General features: G+C 38.1%; 1 protein-coding gene across 1 annotated transcript in view; it reads right to left on the bottom strand.

Annotated features, from left to right (window-relative positions):
* Positions 1 to 24,726, bottom strand: part of SLC26A7 (solute carrier family 26 (anion exchanger), member 7) — a 189,540-nt gene that overhangs the window by 56,046 nt on the left and 108,768 nt on the right. Inside the window, exons 7-10 of the mRNA XM_006859223.1 lie at positions 19,022 to 19,169; positions 16,010 to 16,123; positions 5,849 to 5,926; positions 4,517 to 4,612 (exon numbers count right to left, since the gene is read on the bottom strand). Coding sequence (XP_006859285.1) covers positions 4,517 to 4,612; positions 5,849 to 5,926; positions 16,010 to 16,123; positions 19,022 to 19,169 — 436 coding nt within the window. The remainder of the gene's footprint in view (positions 1 to 4,516; positions 4,613 to 5,848; positions 5,927 to 16,009; positions 16,124 to 19,021; positions 19,170 to 24,726) is intronic.

Raw genomic sequence — 24,726 nt, forward strand, 5'->3', positions numbered from 1 at the left:
GAAGGTCATGAAAGTTTTACTCCATTCATGTCATTATGGTCAGCTCTACTTTGATAAGGTAGCTCTTTCCCAGTCATATTTTAACTGCCTTCTAACCTGAGTGGCTAGCCTCTGGCACTCTATCTGACAACACTCTGCTGCTGTTCATAACATTTTTTTCATCTTCTGGTACTATATCTGACAATGTTCCACTGCTGTTCATATGGTTTACAAAGGCTAAATATTCAGAAATAGCCCACCTCTCTGTCCTAGTCTGTCTCAGTCTGGTAGCTCCACTGAAACCTGTTGACCATGGGTGACCCTGATGGCATTTCTAATACTGGTGGCATAGCTTCAAGCATCATAACAATATGCAAGCTGCCACAACATAACAAACTGAAGGTGAAATGCCATTTGTATTACAAGCTAGCTTCCTAATCAAGCTAGGTTGTAATACAAATGGAAACAAGATAAATTAAAAGGAGACAGAGTCAGACCACCAGAACACCTAGAACTTATGACCACAAACCTTTGCTTCAAGTAACCAACCTAAATCCTACTTCATTTCCTCCCAAAAATATTTTTCAAGAAATATCTGAGTTCATTTTAAAATGCACAAAATAATAAAGGAAGAAGAAAGGGATCTATTCATATAAATGAAAAAGGAAATAACAGATAGAGGCAGAAGACTATTTCATATATATAATCGGCAACTCAAGAAACAAGCTTCAAGAATGGATATATAGATGCAAACAAGAAATGCTATTTGAAAAAAAAATAAAGAGGAAAAAAGCAAACTGTAAATAATTAGGAACAATATAAATAAAAACATTACAGAAATAAAAATCTTATTTAAAGCAAACAAAAAAAAAAAGGAGGCCATCATTAGAATTGAAAATACAAAATAAGAGATCCAGCTTATAGTTCACAGGAACTACATACAACATATCTATATAAACATGCAATAAAGGATAGGTATGAAAAGTACAATATAAAAATAACCAATACATAATTGTGATTCATGAAAAAGAACAGAAGGATTTCAAAAAAAACCCCAAAGGTATAATTAGAAGAAAATATTTTGTAAATAATAATTGATTCTGAAAGGAAAAGAATATATGATGCTCAAAAAACTTTGGTATTGGGTATTCAACCACACTAATTATTCTGATCACATTACCAAACTTCATGGGTAAGCAGAAGAAACCTCATTGAGCAATCAGAAAAACTAAATCATGTAAAAGAACAACAAAAAAAATCATGTTGGCCTGTGATTTTTCTTCACTAACACTCAGTGCCATAGATAATGTCAAGTCTATAAAGTATTAAGGTGAAACAAGTATAATCCAAGCATTTATTTGACCTTCCTTCTAGCACAAAAAGAAGACAGCAGATATTTTCATCATACAACAGCCCAGGAATATAAAAACTGTGAGCCTTTCTTAGAAAAATATTTAGTGATGATGTACGAAAATAAAAAAATGAAATGAAACAAATGACTCAGGAATGAAAACCTGTATTTTTTTAAGGTGAAAGGTAATCACTAACTCTAGTTAAGCAACAGAATCTTCTATCCTCTATAGCTCAATGAACGAAGTCATCTTCTCTGATGCTCCTAACTGGAAAACTTTAAAAGCCAGTCTGACGGATCCACTTTATATGATGAAGAGATTTAAATAAATCTCTTCAATATTTTTTAAATCTATTGCCTCTTCTTGACCATTAAAGTCTCAATGTGGCCTAGGTATTCCTCATTTATTCATGTTAATTACTACAGCAGTGCTTCATTTCATGCACACCACCTCACTTTCATCCCTAGTCCTCATTACTCAGGTAGCATGGTGATAAATAAGTCTTATTCATGTTTCCCCTTTCAATGGTACCTCATGATTTTCAGGATTAAGTCTAATCTTCTTTATAAGGCTTATGTGGTCATTCTCAACTTTCCCAACTTTACTAACTCCACCTTCACATTATATGTTCCACTGATTCTGAATTCCTTGTGTTTTTTTCAAATGATATGAGATACGTTCACATTCATCTGTGTCTTCCTCTCTTCCCCAGATAACATCTACTCATTCTTCATTTCTCAACTTAGAAATCACTTCCTACCAAAAGCCTTTCTTGATACCATCTTCCCTCCCCTTCTAATATGATAAAGTGCCCTCCAATATTATTAATGAATATTTTATAAATGTTTTTATCATGGAGTGATCAAGTTGCTTGCTAAATAAGTTTGCATCTCTCATTTCTCTGTTTCTATGGACTGTCTCACAGATATCACCTTAAAAAATCATGATCCAAAACAATGAAGCTGTGAGCTAAGCCCTACAATGTTCAATAGACTCTTGTGAACCCGGGTGGAGACCTGGTTGGCCAGCAGTGTGGCAAGACCTGGGGACTCTTCAGCCCAGAGTCAGTGACATAGCCATAGAGAACTAGAGTGGAGAGTGAAGCGTCCAGCTGATAAGAAGAGAGGGCATATGCATAAGGACACCCACACTTGCAGATAATACCCACTTGACCTGGCTTCAATGACTGGATGATCAGAGCTCAGCTAGAAGAAGAAAGAAGAGGGAAAAAAAAAAGAGTAATCTAATACAATTTGATGCACTTGACCTACACCTATGGATGCAGTAGCTCAAAAGAGAGAACAAATCTTTACAGCAAGGATCATTCCCACCCCCTCCATACATAGAGTAGACAGGGATGGACAACTTGGACACTGGCACCCAAAATGAGGGGGGGCTATAAAGGCAAGAAGTGACCATCTTAAAAGCTTTCAAGAGGGAGCCTAGATCCAGAGGGCGTCTAGATCCAGAGGGTGTGGAGGAAGGTAGAATCTCCACTGAGTAGTATCCAATCTGTCTGGGTGGGGCTGATGAAAGGAGATGTGGATAGGTCTCTTGTAATACAATAGTGAATAATTGTTATCAGAGCTGATTGTGAGGGTTGGAAATGTAAAGGTAGACGTTTTATAGCAAAAGGAGGGGAGTGATTGACTTTGCAGTCTAGGAGCTGAGGTCCCTGGGACCATCAAGGGAGAGGAGCAGAGAGCCCGACCCTACCCAGAGAAGCAGTGATGCCAGAGATGGAGACAGAGACCATGACGTGGAGAGATGGAGCGGCTGGGGACTTTAGACCCAGAGATTGAGAGGGGCTGTGTGCTGACGACCAGGGGACAGGCTTGCAGGGTATACCCTTTGGTTGGTTGATGATGCATGGAGGGGATTGTAACCATGGCAATGAAATGATATATGATAGGATGAATGTAAAGCTAATGTTCTCCCATGTAAACTATCACATAATTCACAATAAAACATTAAAAACAAATGATCCTCTCTCAGCTTGGTTAGTTTTGGCCTTTTGGACTACCTACCACACAATGTTCTTTCAAATCTTAGTTCATACTTCAGCCTTTTGTAGGATACTTTCCTATCTCCGTACAAATTATATGTTCCTTCCTCCATTCTTTTTTTCCAGCACTAAGCTTATGCTTTTAAGTCCAGGGCATATTGTATAATGCCTTACATAATGAATTACTGTTTCCATGTCTGTTCCTGGCATAAATGATAAGAATCTTGGAAGAACAGGTAGTTCTCTTTATGCGTCTATACATTCTCCATGGCACATAGTGATGTACTTTGATAGGAATTTAGCAATATTGAATCTCAGGAGAAATATTATGAAAGTGGGCATCAGCATAAATAATCTCCCAAAGTCTGTCAGAAAAAAGGGTATGAAGGAGTTGGAATTAAAATGTTGTAAATACCATGTTAAAGGTAAACTGAGAGAGATGTTCATGAAAAATGTACAGCAGAGCCACTTCATCTACATTGGAGGGAGAGAGAATTTGGGATATTCTTGCATTAATCTAATTCTCTTGAATAAACATGCTAAATGTCTCTGGTAGTAGAAGCCATGTTGTTGTCGTTGTTAAGTGCCCTCAAGTCAGTTTTGACTCATAGTGACTCTGTATAGGTTTCTAAGAATTTAAATCTTTTCAAGAGCAGCAATGCTCATCTTTCTCCTGCTAAGCAGCTGGCCTTGTGGTTAGCATATTCTACAGAGCTGTAAATCTTTATTCTGTAAATCTTTGCAGGAGCACTGCAGAGTGGCAGGTATGCTCGAACCACCAACCTTGTAGTTCACAGTCCAGTATTTACCTTACAAAAACACCATGCTCTAATACAGTATATATTTCTTAGCAATAAATGCTAGTTTTCCAAACATTTTATAAGTGAGCATTTTCTTACTGAGGCTTACTTTCAAAATCAATTCATACATAAGTCAGGTATGTCCACTTCAATAAACAAGCATTTTTTAAAACACATTCTCAAATACAGATCCAGAAAAATTTGACAAATTTCACTTGTTTCTCATACATAATTTTATAATTTCATGCTTTTATAATAGTTTGTGAAGTACACAAGTGTCAAATTACTAAATCCATTTTCTGCAAATGAAAGTAATAAAGTTTATTTGGTAGCATGTACTTAAGCCAAAGAGGGAAATTTTAGGTCAAATTTCTACTTACCCAATCAATTTTATCCACATTCCAATACTTTTTTAAATCCCGGAACTGTATTAGCATTCCTTTCAGTCCTACAACGATAATACTCGCAAGAACACACTACAAACACAAATTAAGTTGATGAAGAAACAAGATAAAGATTTTAATCCAAAGTTAAAAAGACCCAGATATTTTTTTCTTTCTTTGTCTTAAAGTTCTTACTAGAGAAAAAACAATCACCATTTATAAGATGAAAGTAATAATGAGATATTTCATTTTGTTGGCATATAACATCAATTAAAGATGATCACAAGGCAAATCTTATGCTATTCCAAAAAAGAAAAAGTGAATTATAAAGGATGAGTGTTAAAAGGCTGAATGTCCTTTAACGTTATAATTACTGTCTTTTGTTTAAAATTGTTTTGTTGTACAAAACTGGATATTTATATCATATGTTTACTTATAATTGCCTTGAGTATTAATTCTGCCTTTTCACCAGGAGATATTTATAACTCATCCAAAAATTAACTTCATTACTAGAAGCGCCTCCTGTGGGAATAATTTATTCCCAATAAAACAATAAAGCATTACAGCAAGAAAAGACCAACACTGTTTCTGGTCTTCATAAGGTAAGTGTCTTACTTGTGTCACTTTGGTGCCCCAGACCTGTGAGGGTCAAGATGAGCCACAGGCATTAGCATTCTGCCCCGGCACTCATGTACATGTTGTTGTTGTTAAGTGCCATCGAGTCAGTGCCAACCCATAGTGATGCTGTGTAGCGTTTCTGAGGAGTGACTTGTGAGCTTGAGCCACAAACCTTGCAGTCCAAACTGACTTTGCAGTCCAGTGCATTAACCCACAGCACCATACCAGGACTCCACTCATGTATATAGAAGAACCAGCAATTTCAAAGTTGGAATTTAACCCTTTAAGTCAAGAATTTCCTCTAAAATATCATCAATAAGTGGCCATCCTAATTCTATTGAAAATCGTTCCATGGAGGGAAATTCTCCATAACAAAAGGCAGTCTTTTGATTGAACAGTTATGATTTTTTAAAAAATGTTCCCAATGTTTATTTTTTATAGCAGTGTGGGTCTAGTTATACTCTTCAAATAAGTACAGGATAAATCTAATTCCACAGTGTTATTTTGGTATGCCAAAGGATAAGAACAACATGATACCTTCTCATCCCCCCAACTCCCATCAAATGTGGTATTTTCCACCTCTGCACATTCAACCATTGCTTATATAACACGGCTTCCAGATTCAGGATGATTGAGGTTGTTAATTTCTAAGAAGTTATTAATATACTATCATTCCCATTCAAAGGAAATAATGAACAAGTGTTACTGTACCATGGGCAGCCAGTAAAGCAGAGGTCCTATTGCATAGATGACTATAAGGACGAAAACGCAAGATATTAGACAAGCCACCTGTAAAATATAACACAGACAAAAAGAAAGGTCTTGAACTTTTTTATTATTTCAAAGTTATTGGGGAGAGAAGATAATTCTAGTTCATCTTGATTAAGAGAAACAAAATATTGGCACATGATTGTTAAATTGCAAAGACTGTCATTATCTATATCCTACAGCTGAGGGATGCCAAACTTGACAGTTGACAAACTGGTGCAATCAAATTAAGTCAGTGATGAGAGAAAAGCGAATCCCCACAAAGAAATAGGACACATCAACTTTGATCACATAGTCAGAGGAACAGCTTCTTTGTTTAACAGAGAAAGTGACATTTCAATTAAATGCTCTATTGTTTCTCCAGTAAAACCTGACTCCCCTTCTTCTTTTCATGAGGGTTACTTGGGTAATAGTTGAAAACGCAGTTTTAGGTTCTTCTGTACTGATGATAAATTTCCACTCATGCCATTACTCTCATCTTTAGAGTTGTTTCTCAGTAAGGACTCTAGTAGGGATGTGGTTCTGTTGAATTATGAAGCAGTCTCTGTCACTGGAGTGGACTTAATTTTACTCAATATGAAGAAAATTAGTATCATGTTCTAACCAACTCAGCCTAGTGACAAAAGACAATTCAAAATACCTGACTCCTATAGATATGCTGCGTAGTGGTTACGAATCGGGCTGCGAACCTTAAGGTCAATGGTTCGAAACTACCAGCCGCTCCGCGGGAGAAAGATGAGGCTTTCTACTCCCGTAAAGATTTACACCCTCGGAAACCCTGTACGGGGTCGCTATGGGTTGGACCCGACTCGATGGCACTTAACAACAACAACAAATAGATATGCTGGACTGTAAGGTTGGTTTGAACAGCAAGGACGGAGGGTCAAACGTACCAGCTGCTCCTAAGAAACCCTATACAAGGCCGCTGTGTGTCAGAACCAACTCATTGGCACTTAATAACGCAATGGTGGTGGTGGTTATGTGCTGTGGAGTCAGAACTGACTTATAGCGACCCTGTACAGGGTTCCGAGGCTGCAAATCTTTATGGGAGCAGAAAGCCTCATCTTTCTTCCAAAGAACAGCTGGTAGTTTGAAACTGCTGACCCTAAGGTTTGCAGCAGAATTCCTAACCACTACGCTGCTGTATTTCACATAAGCAAACACTCATGACTTAATATAAGTGCTTGATCAAATTATTATTCTAGAAAGATAAAAGAGGGCTGTTCCCATACCACAAAGATGCCTAGAACATCATGTATTGGGGATATAGAAGGACTTCAAGACCAGTTAGAATGGGTAAAAATTAAAATAAATATACAAACAAGCATTTGGAAGCCAATTGCTAGCAAAGACTTGATGCAACTGGAATTCTGGTAGGCATACTATGTGCTACAGCCTCTTTGGAAACAGTTCTATGGAAACTTACCATATACCCCACTTCTAATAAGGATAAAAATTAAAATAAATGTTCATATATATTTGTTGTTGTTGTTAAATGCCATCGAGTTGGTTCCAACTCAGAGTGACCCTGTACACAGTTTCCGAGGAGTGGCTGGTGAGTTTGAACCACTGACCTTGTGGTTGAAACCGATCAGGTGTTCTAGTGTTTATTCTACTGCACCACACTGAGATGCCTCCAGAAATATATGTTGTTGTTGTTAAGTGCCGCTGAGTCAATTCCGACTCACAGCAACCCTGTATAGGGTTTCCAAGGAGCAGCTGGTGAGCTTGAACCACCAACCTTACAGTTCGAATAGCTTTGCGGTCTGGCGCATTAACCTACACACCATAGCAGGACTCCCTAGAAATATGCATTTGTTGTTGTTAAGTGCCGTTGAGTCAGTTCCGACCCATAGTGACCCTGTACAGGGTTTCCGAGGCTGTAAATCTTTACGGGAGCAGAAAGCCTCATCCTTCTCCCATGGAGCAGGTGGTAGTTTCGAACTGCTTACCTTGCGATTCATAGCCCGATTCGTAAGCACTACGTTACCAGAGCTCCTTAGAAATATATATACCTGTAGGTAATTATTTGTAGCAGCTTTATTCATAAACAACAACTGAAAATCAATGGAAATTCCCACAAACTTTTTGAAGCCACCTCATGCAACAGAATATGACTAATGGGAACATTCCATTTCTGAATGTGCTGGTGATTACACAACTATACACTTTCGTAAATAAATTGAACAATAGGCCTAAAAAGGATCAATTTTACTGTACCGAAACTATAACTTTATAAATATGACTTGAAAATAAAAGAGCATTGGGAAAGGGGGAAGGATTTGTACTAATTGGTTACATAATGCATATAGACCCAGAGCTGGTCCTGTATCAGTACCTGTGCTGAGCCTGGTACTATTAGAAAGTATATGTGAGGGTTGGTCCTGTATCAGTACCTGTCCTGAGCCTGGTACTATTAGAAAATATATGTGAGGGTTGGGGACATAAGAACAGGCCTTCCTTGTTGGCAGAGGCTGAGGTCGTCTGTTCTCTCTTACATATGTAATGGAACTCACTGCCAGCATTCTCCAGGATATAAGAGGGAAAATAATTCATCCGTGGGAAATACATTACTAGAGGACTAAATATGACTCATAAAAGAAACTTTGTTTTTGTTGCTGTTCATTGCCAACAAGTTGATTCTGAGTCATAGCAAACCCAAGTGTGCAAAGTTGAATTGCTCCACTGGGTTTTATCTAAGAGCTAATTTTACATATAGGACAATGAAATAATCTATATTGTCTCTTTGTTATAGTCTCAAATAAATATCACCTATTTTGTCCATAGCTTACAAAGATGACTTTTGCAGGCATTAGTGTTATCCATAATTATTCATAGATATGGTTAGAGGATGAGTGTAATACCAGTTGTTTTTGTCAAAAAGTGGAGTCTTGGTGTAGTGCTGTCGGATAAGCACTGGACTGTTAACCACAAGGTTGATGGTTCAAACCCACCAGTGGCTCCTTGGAAACCCTATAGAGGGTCACTATAAGTCAGAATTGACTCAAAGGCACTTAACAAAAACCCACTATAAAAACTTCCCTGTGGAAAGTAGTGGAATGGTGGGGAACATAGGGGAAAAAAGCAGAAAGGGAGAAAGAAAGAAGATATTGTGTAATGCAGATCAGATCAAGAAGGCTTTAAAGAAGGCCAAATTTTGAAAGAATATACGCATCCACCCACTGCCTTTGTGAGTTGCTTTCAACTCCTGTAACCCTACAGGACAGAGGAGAACTGCTTCTTAAGGTGTCCAAGATTGTAAACCTTTATGGAAGCCAACTGGCTCCGTTTTCTGTGAAGTAGTTGGTGGGTTCGGCCACTAACCTTGCAGTTAGCAGTCCAATGCTTAATCCACTACATCACCAGGTTCCTAAAGGTATACAGTTTGGCCAAATTGCCAAGAGGCAATTTCAGTGTTGCAGAAAAGAATGCCAATGTTGTGTGGGTTTTTTTGTTGGTTGGTTGGTTGGTTGGTTTCTTGTTTTCTAGGTTGCACCTGCAGGAGAATGCCACCATATCTGTTCTTTGGAAAGCAAAGAGAATTATTCAGGGTAAGAAAGTCAGGGGTACCATAATTAACATCCTAAAAAGTAAGGATGGTAGGAAGAGTTTAATGAGTTTTTCTGCTATTTAGGAAGTTTCAAGACTTTCTTTTTAGTTTGCGTGTTTGCGTGTCCTAAAGGTCATTCTTAGTTACATGCACTCTGGATGTCACATCTAAAGTGAATCATTGTAAAAAGGTTTTCTATGTGTGAATGATAGAAATGTGTTTGGGCCTTTCACAGGGCACTTGGTATTAAATAATTAGTATCTTTTGTTATTTAAATTTAAGACTTTTAATTTAATTTTCTAAAGCATTCATTGACTTTACCATCAACTCACCATGCTATTTGCAAAAGGCCGCTTGTATGTAAAATTATCCTAAATTTGTTGTCTGTTACAGCCACATGTGACTTTTAAGCACCTGAAATGTGGCTAGTTCATATTAAGATATGGTGTAAGTGTTAAATACATACCAGATTTCAAAACTTTAATACAAAAAGAAATATAAAATCTATCATTAATTTTTAGATAGATCCTATGTTGAAATCATAATGTTTTTAAATACTGGATTAGTTCAAATATATTTTATCAGTTTCTTTCTACTGTTTCAATGTGGCTATTTGTGGTGGTGGTAGTTGTGTGCTATCTAGTCAGTTCTAACTCACAGCAATCTTACATAGGGTTTCCAAGGCTATAAATTTTCATGGAAGCCCAAAGCCTCAACTTTCTCATGTAGAGCAACCATGCTACCAGAACTCCTTAAAGTGGCTATTATTGTTGTTGCTAAGTGCCTCCAAGTTTGTTCTGACTCATAGCAACCCTTAAAGGGTTTCCAACGAGCAGCTTATAGGTTTGAAGGACCAATCTTGTGGTTAGTAGGCCAGTGCTTATCCTATAGCACCATATCAGGACTCCAATGTAGCTACTATAACTTCTTAAATTATCTATGTGGCCCATATTATACTTCTATTTAACAACACTTCTCTAAAGTCTATGATTTCAAGCTTGGGTTCAGTGGAATTTTCCTGACTTTTAATGTACTGAGATTTGGTAGCGTAGTGGTTACGAATCGGGCTGTGAACCACAAGGTCAGCAGTTCTAAACTATCAGCGGTTCCGCGGGAGAAAGATGAGGCATTCTGCTCCCGTAAAGATTTACAGCCTTGGAAACCCTGTACAGGGTCGCTATGAGTCCGAACCGACTCCATGGCACTTAACAACAACAACAATATATTAAGTAACAATAAAATTTGTATGGCTTGAACTGCCCCTTATTATGCCAATAAAACTGACACATTTTTTTTTAAATTATTGGGTTCTTCCATTTCTCATTCATTTTTCTATGCTGTTATTGAAATTTGACTATGTGCCAGACTCCAGGATGGTCACTGAGGATATGATGCAACAAAGCAGATAAGATCAGAAGGCAAGCATCAATCAAATACATGCAATTTAAAAAGATCAGCTCTAACTCACGGTGACCCCATGTGCTCCATAGTGCTTTCAATGGCTGATTTTTCAGAAGATGATCACCAAGCCTTGCTTCTAAAGCACATCTGGATGCACTTTAACATTAATAATACAACCATTGGCTAGTAGCCAAGTGCTTTAGCCATTTGCACAACTCAGTGACTCTATAATGGCAGTAATAAACTTTTAAGGTCAGACCAAGCTAAATACTGTGAGGAAACAGTTGTAGTAGCAACACTGGAGTCCTGGTGTGGAGCTATAGGATAAGCACTAACCTGTGAACCACAAGGTCGGCAGTTCAAACCTACCAGCTGCTCCTTAGGATCCCTAGACAAGGTTGCTATGAGTCAGAGCCACTTTGAAGGCACTTAACAACAACAATACTTTAAGAAACCCTGGTAGCATAGTTGCTCTGCATGAAAAGGTTGAAGGTTTCCAAACAAGCAGTGTTTGTTATCTGACGGATGAGAGAAGTTCCCTTAGAAGGGAAGAGAAACAGCTGCAGTGAAGACTAAGGGAACAACGGACATTAAGGCCCACAACATGTATGATAGCCTTTAGGCTATTATATAAGGAAGCTTTTTTAAGACCATGTAACCTGAATGTTAAAAAAGATGTAGAGACCAATTGAAGATGGTACTGCATAGAAGGAGGCACTCAGAGTTTGTAGACAACCTAAAGGTCTGAATTCTAAGACCTATGCAAAGCCTTTTTGCGCTTTAAGCAGGAAGAAACAATCACATTTGCATTTTAAAAGATTATTTTCTCAGGAAATATTATACTTATGTTTCTGAGTAAAATAATTAACAAGTTGTAAAGTGGTTCCCCCTTGTCTTTTGACTGCTTGTTATCAGCCTAGAAAATGGAGGGCTTTTATGTTTCTAGGTTACTTTACTGGGTTTAAATCTAGTCCCTAAGAGACAGAGTCACTTAAGGGGTTGTTTTGTGAAGCCATGTCACATAAAAACTGGCTTCATAAATAGTCTATTTAGAAGAAAGCTTTTAAGACTTGGCTTGCATAGTGCCTTCTTCAAACCATGTCAGTCATCAGTTATGCCACATAAACTTCACGGTTTCAGATGGTAAAGGTCTAAAATGACTATCATGGGAAAGCATCTTTGATGTGGGCTGCACATTAAATCAGATTTCTTTTCTATGTCACTGACTGGGAATTGTTGGAGAGATTAGCCACCATGTCAACAAGCAGGACAACATGGAAAGAGTCTGCTACTGAGCTGTGTTTCCCTGAATTTGTGTTTTGTTAGATCTCTGTCATTTCTTCTGAAGTCTGTAAAGTAGACTAGCATGCAGAAAACGTCTCAAAAATTCCATAGAAAAGTAGTATTCTCCTCATTACTTAAACATGCAACCTCTAGAATAGAGGAGAGAATGTGTACCTTTTCACCCTACTCTTAATGTCTGCCCAACTCAGTGAGGACAATCCCCAGATTTGAACATAACCGCAAGTGCTCTTAATAGCACTACATTTTAGAAATTGATTGTGGTGGTGGTTGTGTGCCGTGCAGTTGGTTCTGACTCATAGTGAGCCTACATAGGGTTTCCAAGGCTGTAAATCTTTACATGAGCAGAAAATCTCAGCTTTCTCCCTCAAAATGACGGATAGTTTTGAACTACTGACCTTGATGTTAGCAGCCCAACTTGTAACCACTATGATACTAGAGCTCCTATTTTAGATATTGATGGTGTTGATAATGTGCTGTGGAGTCGGTTCCGACTCATAGCGACCCTGCATAGGGTTTCGGAGACTGTAAATCTGTATGGAAATAGATAGTCTCACCTTTCTCCCACAGAACAGCTGGTAATTTCAAACTGCTGTGCTATTTAGATATTAGATGGTGAAAATTAAAAAGATTAATCAGATATTATTATTACTATTTAAAAAGTCATTGGAAAGCAGGTAAATAGAAGACTGAGTCCAGAAAGTATTGTTACTAGGGTTCAAGTTCTTACTTGCATGGATTTATTTGAAAATATATATGTTTAAATATGTCCCTGTAATCAGTGGCTAGCTGAAGACAAGTTCTCTCAGTAATAAACTTATCTTAGTCTCATGAGGATGCCTTAAAAAAAAAAAAAGTTCTAATCAAAACAGTGACTTTTAAGAGGTGCAGGTGGATCGGTTAAATTCAAGCCAAAGCGGTCACCACAGAAGGTTATGATGACTGGTTTTAGGTATCCCTAAGGCATAACCCTGATAGCTTTTCTTGAGGGACACAGGATAAGCATGGGAGCTTATGAATGAAGAAATTTGAAATGGAAAACTGCAGTGGTGAGAAAAAGGCCAGGAAAGTTGCACTGATGGATTTTTCCCCCATCATGACAATGCATCTCCTCAGTCTTCTCATGTAGCACGGGCTGTCCAATGAGAATTTCATTGGAAAACCATACCACATCCACCCTACATCTTTGGCCTTTCTCCTTCAGACTTCTTTTTGTTCCCCAAATTCAAAGACCATTTAAAAGAAACACAATTTGAGCCCCTCGAGGATACAAAAACCAGAACGCAGATTTTCAGGGAAGGGTTAGAAAGGTGAGAATGCCACCTTCAGAAATGTATAGACTAGAAGGAGGTTATGTTAAGATATAACAGCGTCATGTTTTGATATTTTTATTTAATAAAGGATTGCTACATGAACGGTTGGTGGTTCAAATCCACCAGCTGCTGCTCCCTGGAAACCCTATACAAGTCATGAGTCAAGACTGACTCAAAGGCACTTAAAAACAACGACAAAAAGAATCCTAGAATTTTACAGACAGAAGTGTTCTCAAAGTAAGGAATGATATTTGAGTACGCTGTGTATGAAATGTCCAAATTAAAGTCAAAAGCATTTGTGCCAATTTGCAAAATGTTAAACTTACATTTGAAATCACTAGCTGTGGAAAAAAATCAATTAAATAGCTTGGTGACATGAAAACCAAAGTTGCATGAGGTTGTCTCTTTTCAGCTGATTACTTATGGAAATGATTTGTCTAATTATAGTATATTCAACATGTGTCACTGCTTACCTTATGCCACAGGATAGAATGGTCCTAATGCCACTGGTTACTTTTATGTTATATTCTATTAACTTTTCAGTAATGGCTTTCTTGTCATTTGCCACTTAGGGCAAGAATCCTATCATATTCATCTTTAGTCTCCCAGAACCAAAAATATAAGGTAGATTTCCAATAAATGATTGAATTACTCCATAAAATATTTTAAAATTCTCATGAAACAAACATGACTTTCTTTAATAATAATTACCAATTAATGTCAATTTCTTATTTAAAGATGTATAAAAATAGTGTTGAAAGTGCAAGATTTACAGTAAAGCTGTCTGGGTTCAAATCCCAGCTATGCCACTCACTAGCTCTGTGACCTGGGTATGTTACCTTCATTCTGTTTTCAATTTTCTCATCTAGAAACTGAGATTACTAATAGAATAGGGTGACCTTCCATAAGGAATAAATAAGTTCATTCAAATAAAAAGTATTATGCGCTGTACTTGGAGCATAAAGCTGCTATCAATACCCGCAGCAGTACCACAAACTCTATCAGCAGCAGCATAGTTATCTTTACTATCATTATCTAAGCAGTACACAGCATAACAATGCCTAGTATATAGCAGGTTCTCAATAAATGATGACTTGATTAGAACTCCTAAGAAAATATAACCACCATTTCTTTAACTATATGTACACAGACATCTAATTTCACACTTACATACTTGTGCATCTCCAGAGAAAGAAATTTCTTTATCAAGGATTGATTTTGCATATAGCCAATTCCATTTTATTTTTAAAAAGTGAGCAAAAATGGGCAGTTTTCAAATTATTGTGTTTAGATCAAGGAGGCCTGCTAGTACAGTGGTTAAGTGTTTAACTGAAAGTGGCTAACCAAAAGGTTAGCAGTTCGAACACACCAGCCTTCATGCCAGAGAAAGATTTGCGAATCGGTTTCCATTAAGACTGTGCTGCCAGAGTGTTCCAACTCATTGTGACTCTGGATAGGATTTCACAGGAGTGGTTGTTGGGTTTGAACCAGCTGTAGGATACTAGTCTAATTGTTATCCTATAGTGACAGCCTTGAAACTCTAAGGGACAGTATCTACTCTGCCTATTTGTTGTTGTTGTTGTTAAGTGCCGTCGAGTCTATAAATCCCAATCTACTCAAAGGCAGTGGGGTTTGGTATGGGCTTTTTTGTTCTTGTCATTATTAAGTACCATGGAATCAGTTTCCACTCATGTTGCTGTTACTGTGTTCTCCAAATGGTTCTGACTCATAGCTACCCTGCATAGGGTTTCAAGAAGCAGCTGGTGGGTTTGAACTGCTGATCTTAGAGTCCATTTTGACTCATAGTGATCCTGTATTGAGTTTGTTTGTTATTGCTGTTAAGTACTACCAAGTCAGTTGACTCATAGCGACCCTGACTATGGTGGGTTTGAACCACTGACTTTCTGGGTCACAGTCCAGTATTTATCCTACAGTGCCATACCTGGAGTTGGCTGAGTTTGTTTGTTGTTGTTGTTAAGTGCCATTGAGCTGGTTTCAACTTATAGCAAACCTTGTAGAGGGTTTCTGAGGAGCAGCTAGAGGGTATGAACCGCCAAACTTGAGGTTCAAACTGGCCTAACAGTCCAGTGCCTATCCTACAGTGTCATACCAGAACACAGCAAAAATTGGTATCAGAGAAACCACTAAAGGTAGCTTTAGTTTTGAGGATCCCTAATAAATGGCCACTTGTGGGATTTTTTCACTTGTTCTTTGAATCGCTCAGCTTCTGGAGGGTCATTCTATGAAAGAAAGAGAGAATTTCTGGAAACTACTTAGAAACATTTGAAGAAGTGTTAATAATTTCAGGAGTTGAAAGCATGCCTTCCCTGTTGTCCAGGAACGGGAGTGAATGCCAGTTCACCAGTACAACCATCACCACTACCCATCAAAGGTTTTTCATTACCTTAAACAGAAACCTAATACCTTTTAGGTAATAACTCCCCCTCTCCTCTTCTCCTCATTCCTGGTAACCACTAATCAAAGTTTATCTCTGTGCATCTCAGACATTGTGTTGTCTCTGCTAAACCACTAAGTTACCTGGGTCTTTGCTCCCGTGCTGTAGAGGCCAGCAGTCCTTCCCATGGCTGCAGCACTTGGGATGCAGAAGAAAAATGAAGGAATCACATTGCTGAGGCCATGTGCCAAGAATTCCTGCAAGATTGATAATAGGAGATTGTATCACTCCTTAACCACAACAGACTTTTTAGAGACCACAGGCACAACTTGTTGAAGAATGAGTTTTATTAGTACTTAACCCCCATTCCCTTCATCAGTTGGAATTTAAGAATGATAATAAAAATAGTTCATAGTTACTATGTACTTATAATGAGCCAGAAACTCTTCTAAGAACTCTACTTATAACAACCCTATAAGGAAATATATGGTATTCATTTATACTTTGTTGTCAAATTTCCTCTATGGTTTTTAAGTCACTATAATCAGACTTTTTATTTTCTGCTACTCCATCAATGGGGAGTCCTGGTGTGGCACTGTGGGTTAATGCACCAGACTGCAAAGCCGTTTGAACTGCAAGGTCGGCAGTTCAAGCTCACCAGCTGCTCCTTGGAAACCCTATACAGGGTCGCTATGGGTCAGAATCGACTCAATGGCACTTCACAACAACTCCATCAATGATCTTTACAATGCTAAATCCAATCATTAATCTTAGTTTACTTGATCTAAAAGCAGCATTTGAACAAGTTGGCATAACCTCCTCCTTAAGGATTTTGTTTGGCTTCTAGGATCTAACACTATACCTAGGTTTCCTTTGACCTCTCTGGAGACCATTTTCTGTGTGGTGCTGTCTCCTCTAGCCAGTCTCAAATGCCGAATCCCTTCTCTTCTCTATCTAGATCTTAGCTACCCAAATACAAAAGGCACATAGATAACTTCCAACTTGGTATGTCCAATTTGTAACACTCTTCTGAACTTGAGATTCATGCTACCAACCTGTTAGAGTCTTCATTTGGATGTCTGTGAGGCATCTCAAATATACTAAACAGGACTACTACTTATTATCACCTCCAATCTTCTCCTTCCACATTCTCCCCCTTCTCAAGTCTTAACTTTCTTTTAAAGGTTAGGAATGAAAGTGGAATGTAAACAGAAAACATAGGGGAGAAAGGGGATATGTAATGTTACATTGTAGGGACTGTAATCCAATGGCATGAAACACAGTGCGTATGAATTAGTAAATGGAAAACTGCTTGGTAAACTTTCACTCAATTCACAATAAAAATTATATTTTAAAAAAGCTTTAAAATTATTCTTGACTAGTCCTCAACTTCCCACACTCCATTTATACCCCAACCAAAATCTGTCTGCTCCTCATCTCTGGATTCTACACCTTGTTCCAAGTCATAGTATTTCACCTGAATTATTGTAAAGGGCTCGAAATGGTTTTCCCTGTTTCTTCTGTTGCTAGTAAAGACATAGATAAATATCCCTGCTCTCATAGAGCTGGCATTCTGATGAGGGAATGCTGACAGTACACATAATACATAAGAACATTAAGACATAGAAGGAAACAGGAAATTCTGAAGTTTATGATTTCTGATTACCAAGGAAGACTTCAGAGATGGGAATATTCAAATAACCAAGAATAGAATTCCTGGAAAAAGGAATCATAAGTGCAAAAGTCTTGAGTCAAATACATGCCTGATGGGTTGGTTCAAGGAAGGCAAGGAGGTAAGTGTGGCTAGAACAGAGTGAAAAGGGTGAGCGATTATGGAGGAAAAGTGGTGGGGACACATCACATTGTTCTTGTAAACCATGGTGAAAAGGTTGACTTTTCTTCTAAGCATGATGGAAACCCATGGAGAGGTTTTGAGCAGAGGAAAGACACGATCTCTGTTGTTCACCCAAGTATCCCTTGTACCTAGAACAGTGTCTAATGCATAATAGGGTTCAATAAGCATGTGTTGAATAAATATATCTACTTTTTATAGATGAGGATATTGAAACACCATTTAATGTCAGAGCAGGAGTGACTAGGTGGAACAACCGTTAATAACTTGGCTGCTAGCGAAGAGTTGGACGTTTGAGTTCATCCAGAAGTACCTTAGAAGAAAGGCCTGGCATGCTACTTTTGAAAAACCAGCACCTGAAAAATCCTATGGACTACAGTTCTATTATGACACACTTGGAGTTACTAGGAGTCAGAACTGACTCTACAGCAGCTGAGAAAGTCAGAGTAAGATTTGTGTTGAAGCCATTCAGCATTTGGAATCACTACACTGCAGCTGCCTCTGCAGAACTGTGCAGCTCTGTAAAGCCACCAGACTTGAAACAAGACAAAACAGGCAATATAATAAGCACCGCTGGGTATTCAAAGATACATTCTCATTTCTTTTAGTTTTTTACTAAGTATGTTGTTTTTGCTGTTACAAGCTGTTGAGTCGATTCAGACTCATAGTGACCCAATATATGGTTTCAGAGGAGAAGCTGGTGAGTTTGAACTGCCAACCTTGCAGTTAGCAGTCCAGTGCTTATCCTGCGGTGCCAGTGCCACACTAAGTATTGCTGTATTTCCTGTTAAGTGCTGTCAAATTGATTCCAACTCATAGCCACCCTATATAGGGTTTCCAAGGAGTGGCGTTGTGAGTTTGAACCGCTGACCTTGTGTTCAAATGGACCTATGGTCAAGAGCTTATCCTACAGTGCCACATCAGAACTCCACACTGAGTACAGTAAGTAATATTAATGTTATACTTATCTATCTGTATTTGGAAATTTGTCATTTTAAAAGTAAGCATGCAATTGCAAATGTGTCTTTAAAATATGACTCTCTTCCGAAACCAAACCAAAGAGATTATCCAGCATGCCTCTCAAATATAAATATACACTTTACATATATAGTCAAACAACCCATGAAAGTCAGATTTTCTGCTTTTTAAAATAATTAAAGATTTTTATTTAATTAGTTTTCTCCTCATTCATTTCACACACTGAGGAAAGTTGTATTTTTCATAAATCCCACATTGTTGGGATCTGGGAGAATATGGAACAATGATACAAGAGAAGTAGAGAGGGATTGGGTACAAACTCCACCTGATTGTCATCAACGGAATATTTGAATTTTTTGGCAGATCCTTGAGCAAGAGCCAGGGAGGCCACATAGCCTACAAGCGCCACTCCAAAAGCCTCAGTGATTACAGCGGAGAGGATGTTCATGGGGGGAGCTCTAGGTGGAGGAATTCTGCAGAAAGAAAAACCATATTGAAGTCATCAACCTTCATGCAATTTCTGTGGCAACTTGCAATGAATTCAACTGTGGTAATGACGCTGAAGTTTACATAGAATGAGTGAAATCCCCATGGGAAACCCAAGCAGCCATATTCTTAGAAGTCTTTTGTTTTCAGCATTATTTAACAGAAAAGCAAAATCACACAGACTATCAGACATAGCTTCAAGCATCTTAAATGGCATTTACGCCCAGGGAATTCAGATTACACCACAGAAACTTTAACTCAACAAAAAGTTCCTGATTCTGTAGCAGAATGAAAGCAAATCTGGAACATTTCTTTCATTTGAACCTTTCCAAATATTTATTTGGTTGGTCTTAGAGATTGTATTTCCCCCTAAACACTGCATTGATGTATGCAAATACTAGTTTACTGTAAGCTACAATTTGTGAGTTCATTCCTAAATTTGTCATTGAGTCCTTTATCTTAAATAGATTTTTAACTGCTCTTTCACAGTACGTTTAACCACGTATTAAATATGTGCAGAAAAATATTTATAAAGGCTCAGTCTAGTCTCTGTAGCAAAATATAGAGCCAGAATCAGCAGGCTTACGGTTTCAAGAACTTGGGTTTAGAATATTTCTCCTAGATACTGTCTTCTGAAAATGACCTGAGCCAAAATATCACCATTTATTTATCCCTAACATTGATTTTGGAGTCCTGGTGTGGCACTGTGGGTAAATACACCAGACTGTAAAGCCATTTGAACCGCAAGGTCAGTGGTTCAAGCTCACCAGCTGCTCCTTATACAGGGTCATTATGGGTTGGAACCGACTAGATGGCACTTAACAACAACAACAACAACATTGCTTTGGGGGGATTCATCAAAGAAATATATTCCTCAGGGGAAAATTAGGACAAAAAAAAAAGGAAGATAATTCATTTTGATTTCATACGTAGCATATGTCCTGGTAGGATCTCTGGTAGCACAGTGGTTACAAGTCAGGATGCTAACCTCTAGGTTAGTAGTTTTAAAATACCAGCGGTTCCACAGGAGAAAGATGAGACTTTCTGCTCTCGTAAAAATTTACAGCCTCAGAAACCCTCTGCAGGGTCTCTATGAGTCAGAAGTGACTCTACAGCACACCACCACCACCACCACCACCACCATATGTCCTGTGGATTAATGCAGTGGACTGCAAGGTCAGTTTGAATCACAGGGTTAGTGGTTTAAGCTCACCAGCCACTCCTCAGAAACCCTATTAGGGTCACTATGAATTGGACCAACTCAACGACACTTAATAACAACAACAATATGCCCTACAATGGCGCCCTACTGGTGCAATACGGTAAACACTGGACTGCAAACACAAGATGAGCAGTTCAAAACCAACAGAAAAAGATGATGTTTTCTGCTCTCTGCAAGATTCACAGCCTCAGAAACCCTATGAGTCAGAATCAACTTGATTGTATATATGCTGCAAATCGAATGGTAAGCTCTTTTACATTAGTTATTTCATTTACTATTCCCAACAATTCTCCCAAACTGAGTACAATCATATCCACTGTCTTGATGAGAAAACTTTCTAGAACAATTAGGATACTCTCTAGTGGCAGAACTGGGATTCAGTTTCAGCCCTTCTCCTTTCATGATTCCTTAAGATATTGGCTCTGGAATGGTCTCTCAAAATACAGGAGAATTAAAAATAATGAAGGAAAATCATTTTTTTTCAACCCACTTATAAAAATTTATCACCAAGACACAATGCTTTGCATCATTTCAGGCCCTATGATATATGTAGTTTAAAACTGTTCATCTCAAAACATAAAAATTCACATACATGAAAATTAAGCTTCCCTAATTATTAATGATTGCTGAAAGTGAAGATGACTTAAAATATTTACTGATGAAGATCATGGAGCACAGCCTTTGGTATGGATTGCATCTCAATGTAAAGAAAACAAAAATCCTCACCACTGGACTAATAAACAACATTCTTATTAACGAAGAAAAGACTGAAGTTGTCAAGGACTTCATTCTTCTTGGATCAACTATCAACACTCATGGAATTATCAGTCAAGAAATCAAATGACGTATTACATAGGAAAATCTGCTGCACAAGATCTTTATAAAGCGTTGAAGAGCAAAGATATCAGCTTGAGGACTAAGATGTGCCTGACCCAAGCCATGGTATTTTCAACTTCATATGTATGCAAAAGCTGGACAGTGAATATGGAAGACCATAGAAGAACTGATGCTTTTGAGTTATGGTGTTGGAGGAGAATATTCAAAGTGCCGTGGGCTGCCAAAAGAACAAACAGGTCTGTGTTGGAAGAAGTGCAGCCAGAGTGCTCCTTGGAGGCCAGGATTGTCAAACTTCATCTCTCATACTTCAGACATATTGTTAGATGGTACCAGTTGCTGGAGAAGGATATCATGTTTGGTAAGGTGGAGGGTCAGAGAAAAAGAGGAAGACCCCAGCAAGATGGATTGGAAAAGTGGCAGCATCAATGGGCTCAAGCATGACAACAATTGTGAGGTTGGTCCAGGACTGGGTAGTGTTTCATTCTGTTGTACATAGGGTCGCTATGAGTTGGTACCAACTCGATGGCATCTAACAACAACAATTATTAATGAAAAGTCCTCGTGTGGCACTGTCAGACAAGTACTAGACTGCTAACCTCAATGTTGGCAGTTTAAGTCCACCAACTGCTCCCTGGAAACCTTACACAGGGTCGATGTGAGTCAGAATTGACTCTATAGCACTTAACAAGTCAATTGTTATTGAAAGAGTTCTGGTGGCATAGTGGGTTGTGAACAGGGCTGCTAATTGCAAGGTCAACTGTTTGAATCTCTAGTCACTCTTTAAGAGAAAGATGAGGATTTCTGATTTCATAAAGAATTACAGTATCTGAAGCCCTCTATAGGTTGCTACAAACTGGAAGCACCCAACCACACAACCACTACCACTGATAGCATGGATTTACCAACCTAAACAAAATGGAGTCAGTTTAGTCATAATGCCTTATAAATGAGGACCCTGCAAATGAGGAAATTAGTTTAAAACTCATCTGAGATGACCTCATGGTCCTAGAAGGAGAACAGGACATGCTAAAGCCCACCCAAACTGTTAAGATAGTTATCTCAGGAACTAAGCCACTGTGACCCTAAAAGGTGGAATGTTTGAGAAGGATTATTGACTTATTGTTCCTTTTTCCCTAAAGGCAGAATGTTTAAGAATTCATTACCTTATTATTTCTTTCTCCAAAAATGCATCCCTGATGTTAGGACAGATTAAGTGTACATTCAAATGTAACTTTACCCTACATAATGTGCCTGTTCTTTGTAATGTACAGGACAGTCCCCAGAGTATTCTCCCTGTCCTCCAGACTGCTGGCTTTCTGTTAACAGAGCCTGGATTGGATCTCTGCCCGTCTCTGTGACTGACTACAATGATAGGCAGCAAACCCTCATTTCAGTGTGGCAACACCACCACTAATTATTAATGGATGGGTGTACCTTATGCTATTTAAATTACCAGTGGCATATCTGCAAGTATTACAGCAGTACACAAGACACCACAGTACAACAAACTGACAGAAAAGTAGTGGCCACCTTTCAAAGGAGCTGTCACACTAACACAGAATAGGAAGAAGGAAAAGAACACCACTTCTGAAAGACTATCTTTCAGAAAGTAGGATATTTTCTGATATAGTGCAAGAAGATGAATACCTCATGTTTGAAGGCACTCAAAATACAACAGAAGAAGAGCTTCCTCCTCAAAGCAGAGTTGACCTTAATGATGTGAATGGAGAAAAGCTTTGGAGACCTTCATTTGCTAGTGGGGCAAACTCAAAATTAGAGTAAATATCTGAAAACATACATTAATAATCAGAAGATGGAATGGGTGGAGCATGAACCTAGAAAAATGGGAAGTCATAAAGAAGGAAATGGCATTTTTGTTTGCTAGGCATTATTGCTAAGTGCTGTTGAGTCGGTTCCAACTCATTGCAACCCTGTATAGGGTTTCTGAGGAGCTGTTGGTATTGGCCATTTTGAATCTAACAATCATATGGCTTAATATGACAGGAATGACAGATTGAAGAATGGTGTCCCATTTGTCGTGAAAAGAAGCATTTCAATATCTAGAAGTACAATGCTGTCTGTGATAAGACATATCCAAACACTTACTAGGAAAACAAGTTAATACAATTTATATTCAAATTTATGTACTAATCGCTAAAGCCAATAATGCTGAAATTCAAGAATTCTACCAACTTCTTGGATCTGAAATTGATCAAACATGCAATAAAGATGCATTGTTAATTACTGGTGACTGAAATGTGAAAGTTGAAAGCAAAGAGGAAGGCTCAGTAGTTGGAAAACATGGCAGTGGTGATAGAAACGATGCTGCAAGATTACATGATAAAAGTTCACAAGACCAACGACTGCCATTGCAAAACCCTTTTTTTTTTTTAACAACAACATAAAAAAAGCACATGGACCTCACCAGATGGAATACACAGGAATCAAATTGACAACATCTGTGAAAAGAGACAACAGAGAAGCTCAATATCATTGGCCAAAAGAAGATCAGGGGCCACTGTGTTACAGACCATCAATTACTCATTTTCAAGTTAAGGTTGAAATGGAAAAAAATTAAAACAAGTCAATGAGAGCCAAAATATGACCTTGAGTCCATCCCACCTGAATTTAGAGATCATGGCAAGAACATATTTAATGTATGAGACACCAATGACCCGAGATCAGAAGAGTTGTGGGATAACATCAAGAACATCACACATGAAGAAAACAAAAGGTCATTAAAAAGAGAGGAAAGAAACAAAACAAATGTCAGGAGCCACTCTGAAGTTTACTCAAGCCTCAGCATGCAATACTGAAGGATTCCATAGGAAAAATATTAAATGAGGAAGAAAGCATCAAAAGAAGATAGAAGGAATATATACTCACTGCACCAAAAAGGTCTGAGATCAATTTTCAGCCATTTCAAGAGCTAGTAGGTGATCAAGAACCAATAGAAGAAGTCCAAGCTGCACTGGCAAAAAACAAGGTATTGGCAAAAAAACAAGGCTCCAGGAATTGACCAAATACAAATTTAAATTTTTCAACAAGCTGATACAGTCCTGGAGGTGCTCATTCACCTATGCCAAGAAATTTGGAAGACAGCTACTTCACCAAAAAAAGATGACCAATGGAATGAAGAAATTGTCTAACAATATCATTAATATCATATGCAAACAAAATTTTGCTGAAGGTAATTAGAAAACAGTTACATTGACTGGGAAGTGTCAGAAATTAAAGCCAGCTTCAGAAGAGGACTTAGAACAAGAGAAATCATTGCTGAGGAAACATGAATCTTGGCTGAAAGCAGAAAACAACAGAAAGATGTTTACTTGTGCTTTATTGACTATGAAAAGGCATTAGACTATGTGGATCATAACAAACTACGGATAAAATTGCAAAGAATTGGTATTACAGAACACTTAATTGTGCTCATGAGGAATCTGTATATAGACCAAGAAGCAGTCATTAGAGGAAGATATGGGGAC

This window comes from Chrysochloris asiatica, unplaced genomic scaffold (assembly GCF_000296735.1).
Source record: "Chrysochloris asiatica unplaced genomic scaffold, ChrAsi1.0 scaffold00031, whole genome shotgun sequence".
NCBI classification, from domain to species: Eukaryota; Metazoa; Chordata; class Mammalia; order Afrosoricida; family Chrysochloridae; genus Chrysochloris; species Chrysochloris asiatica.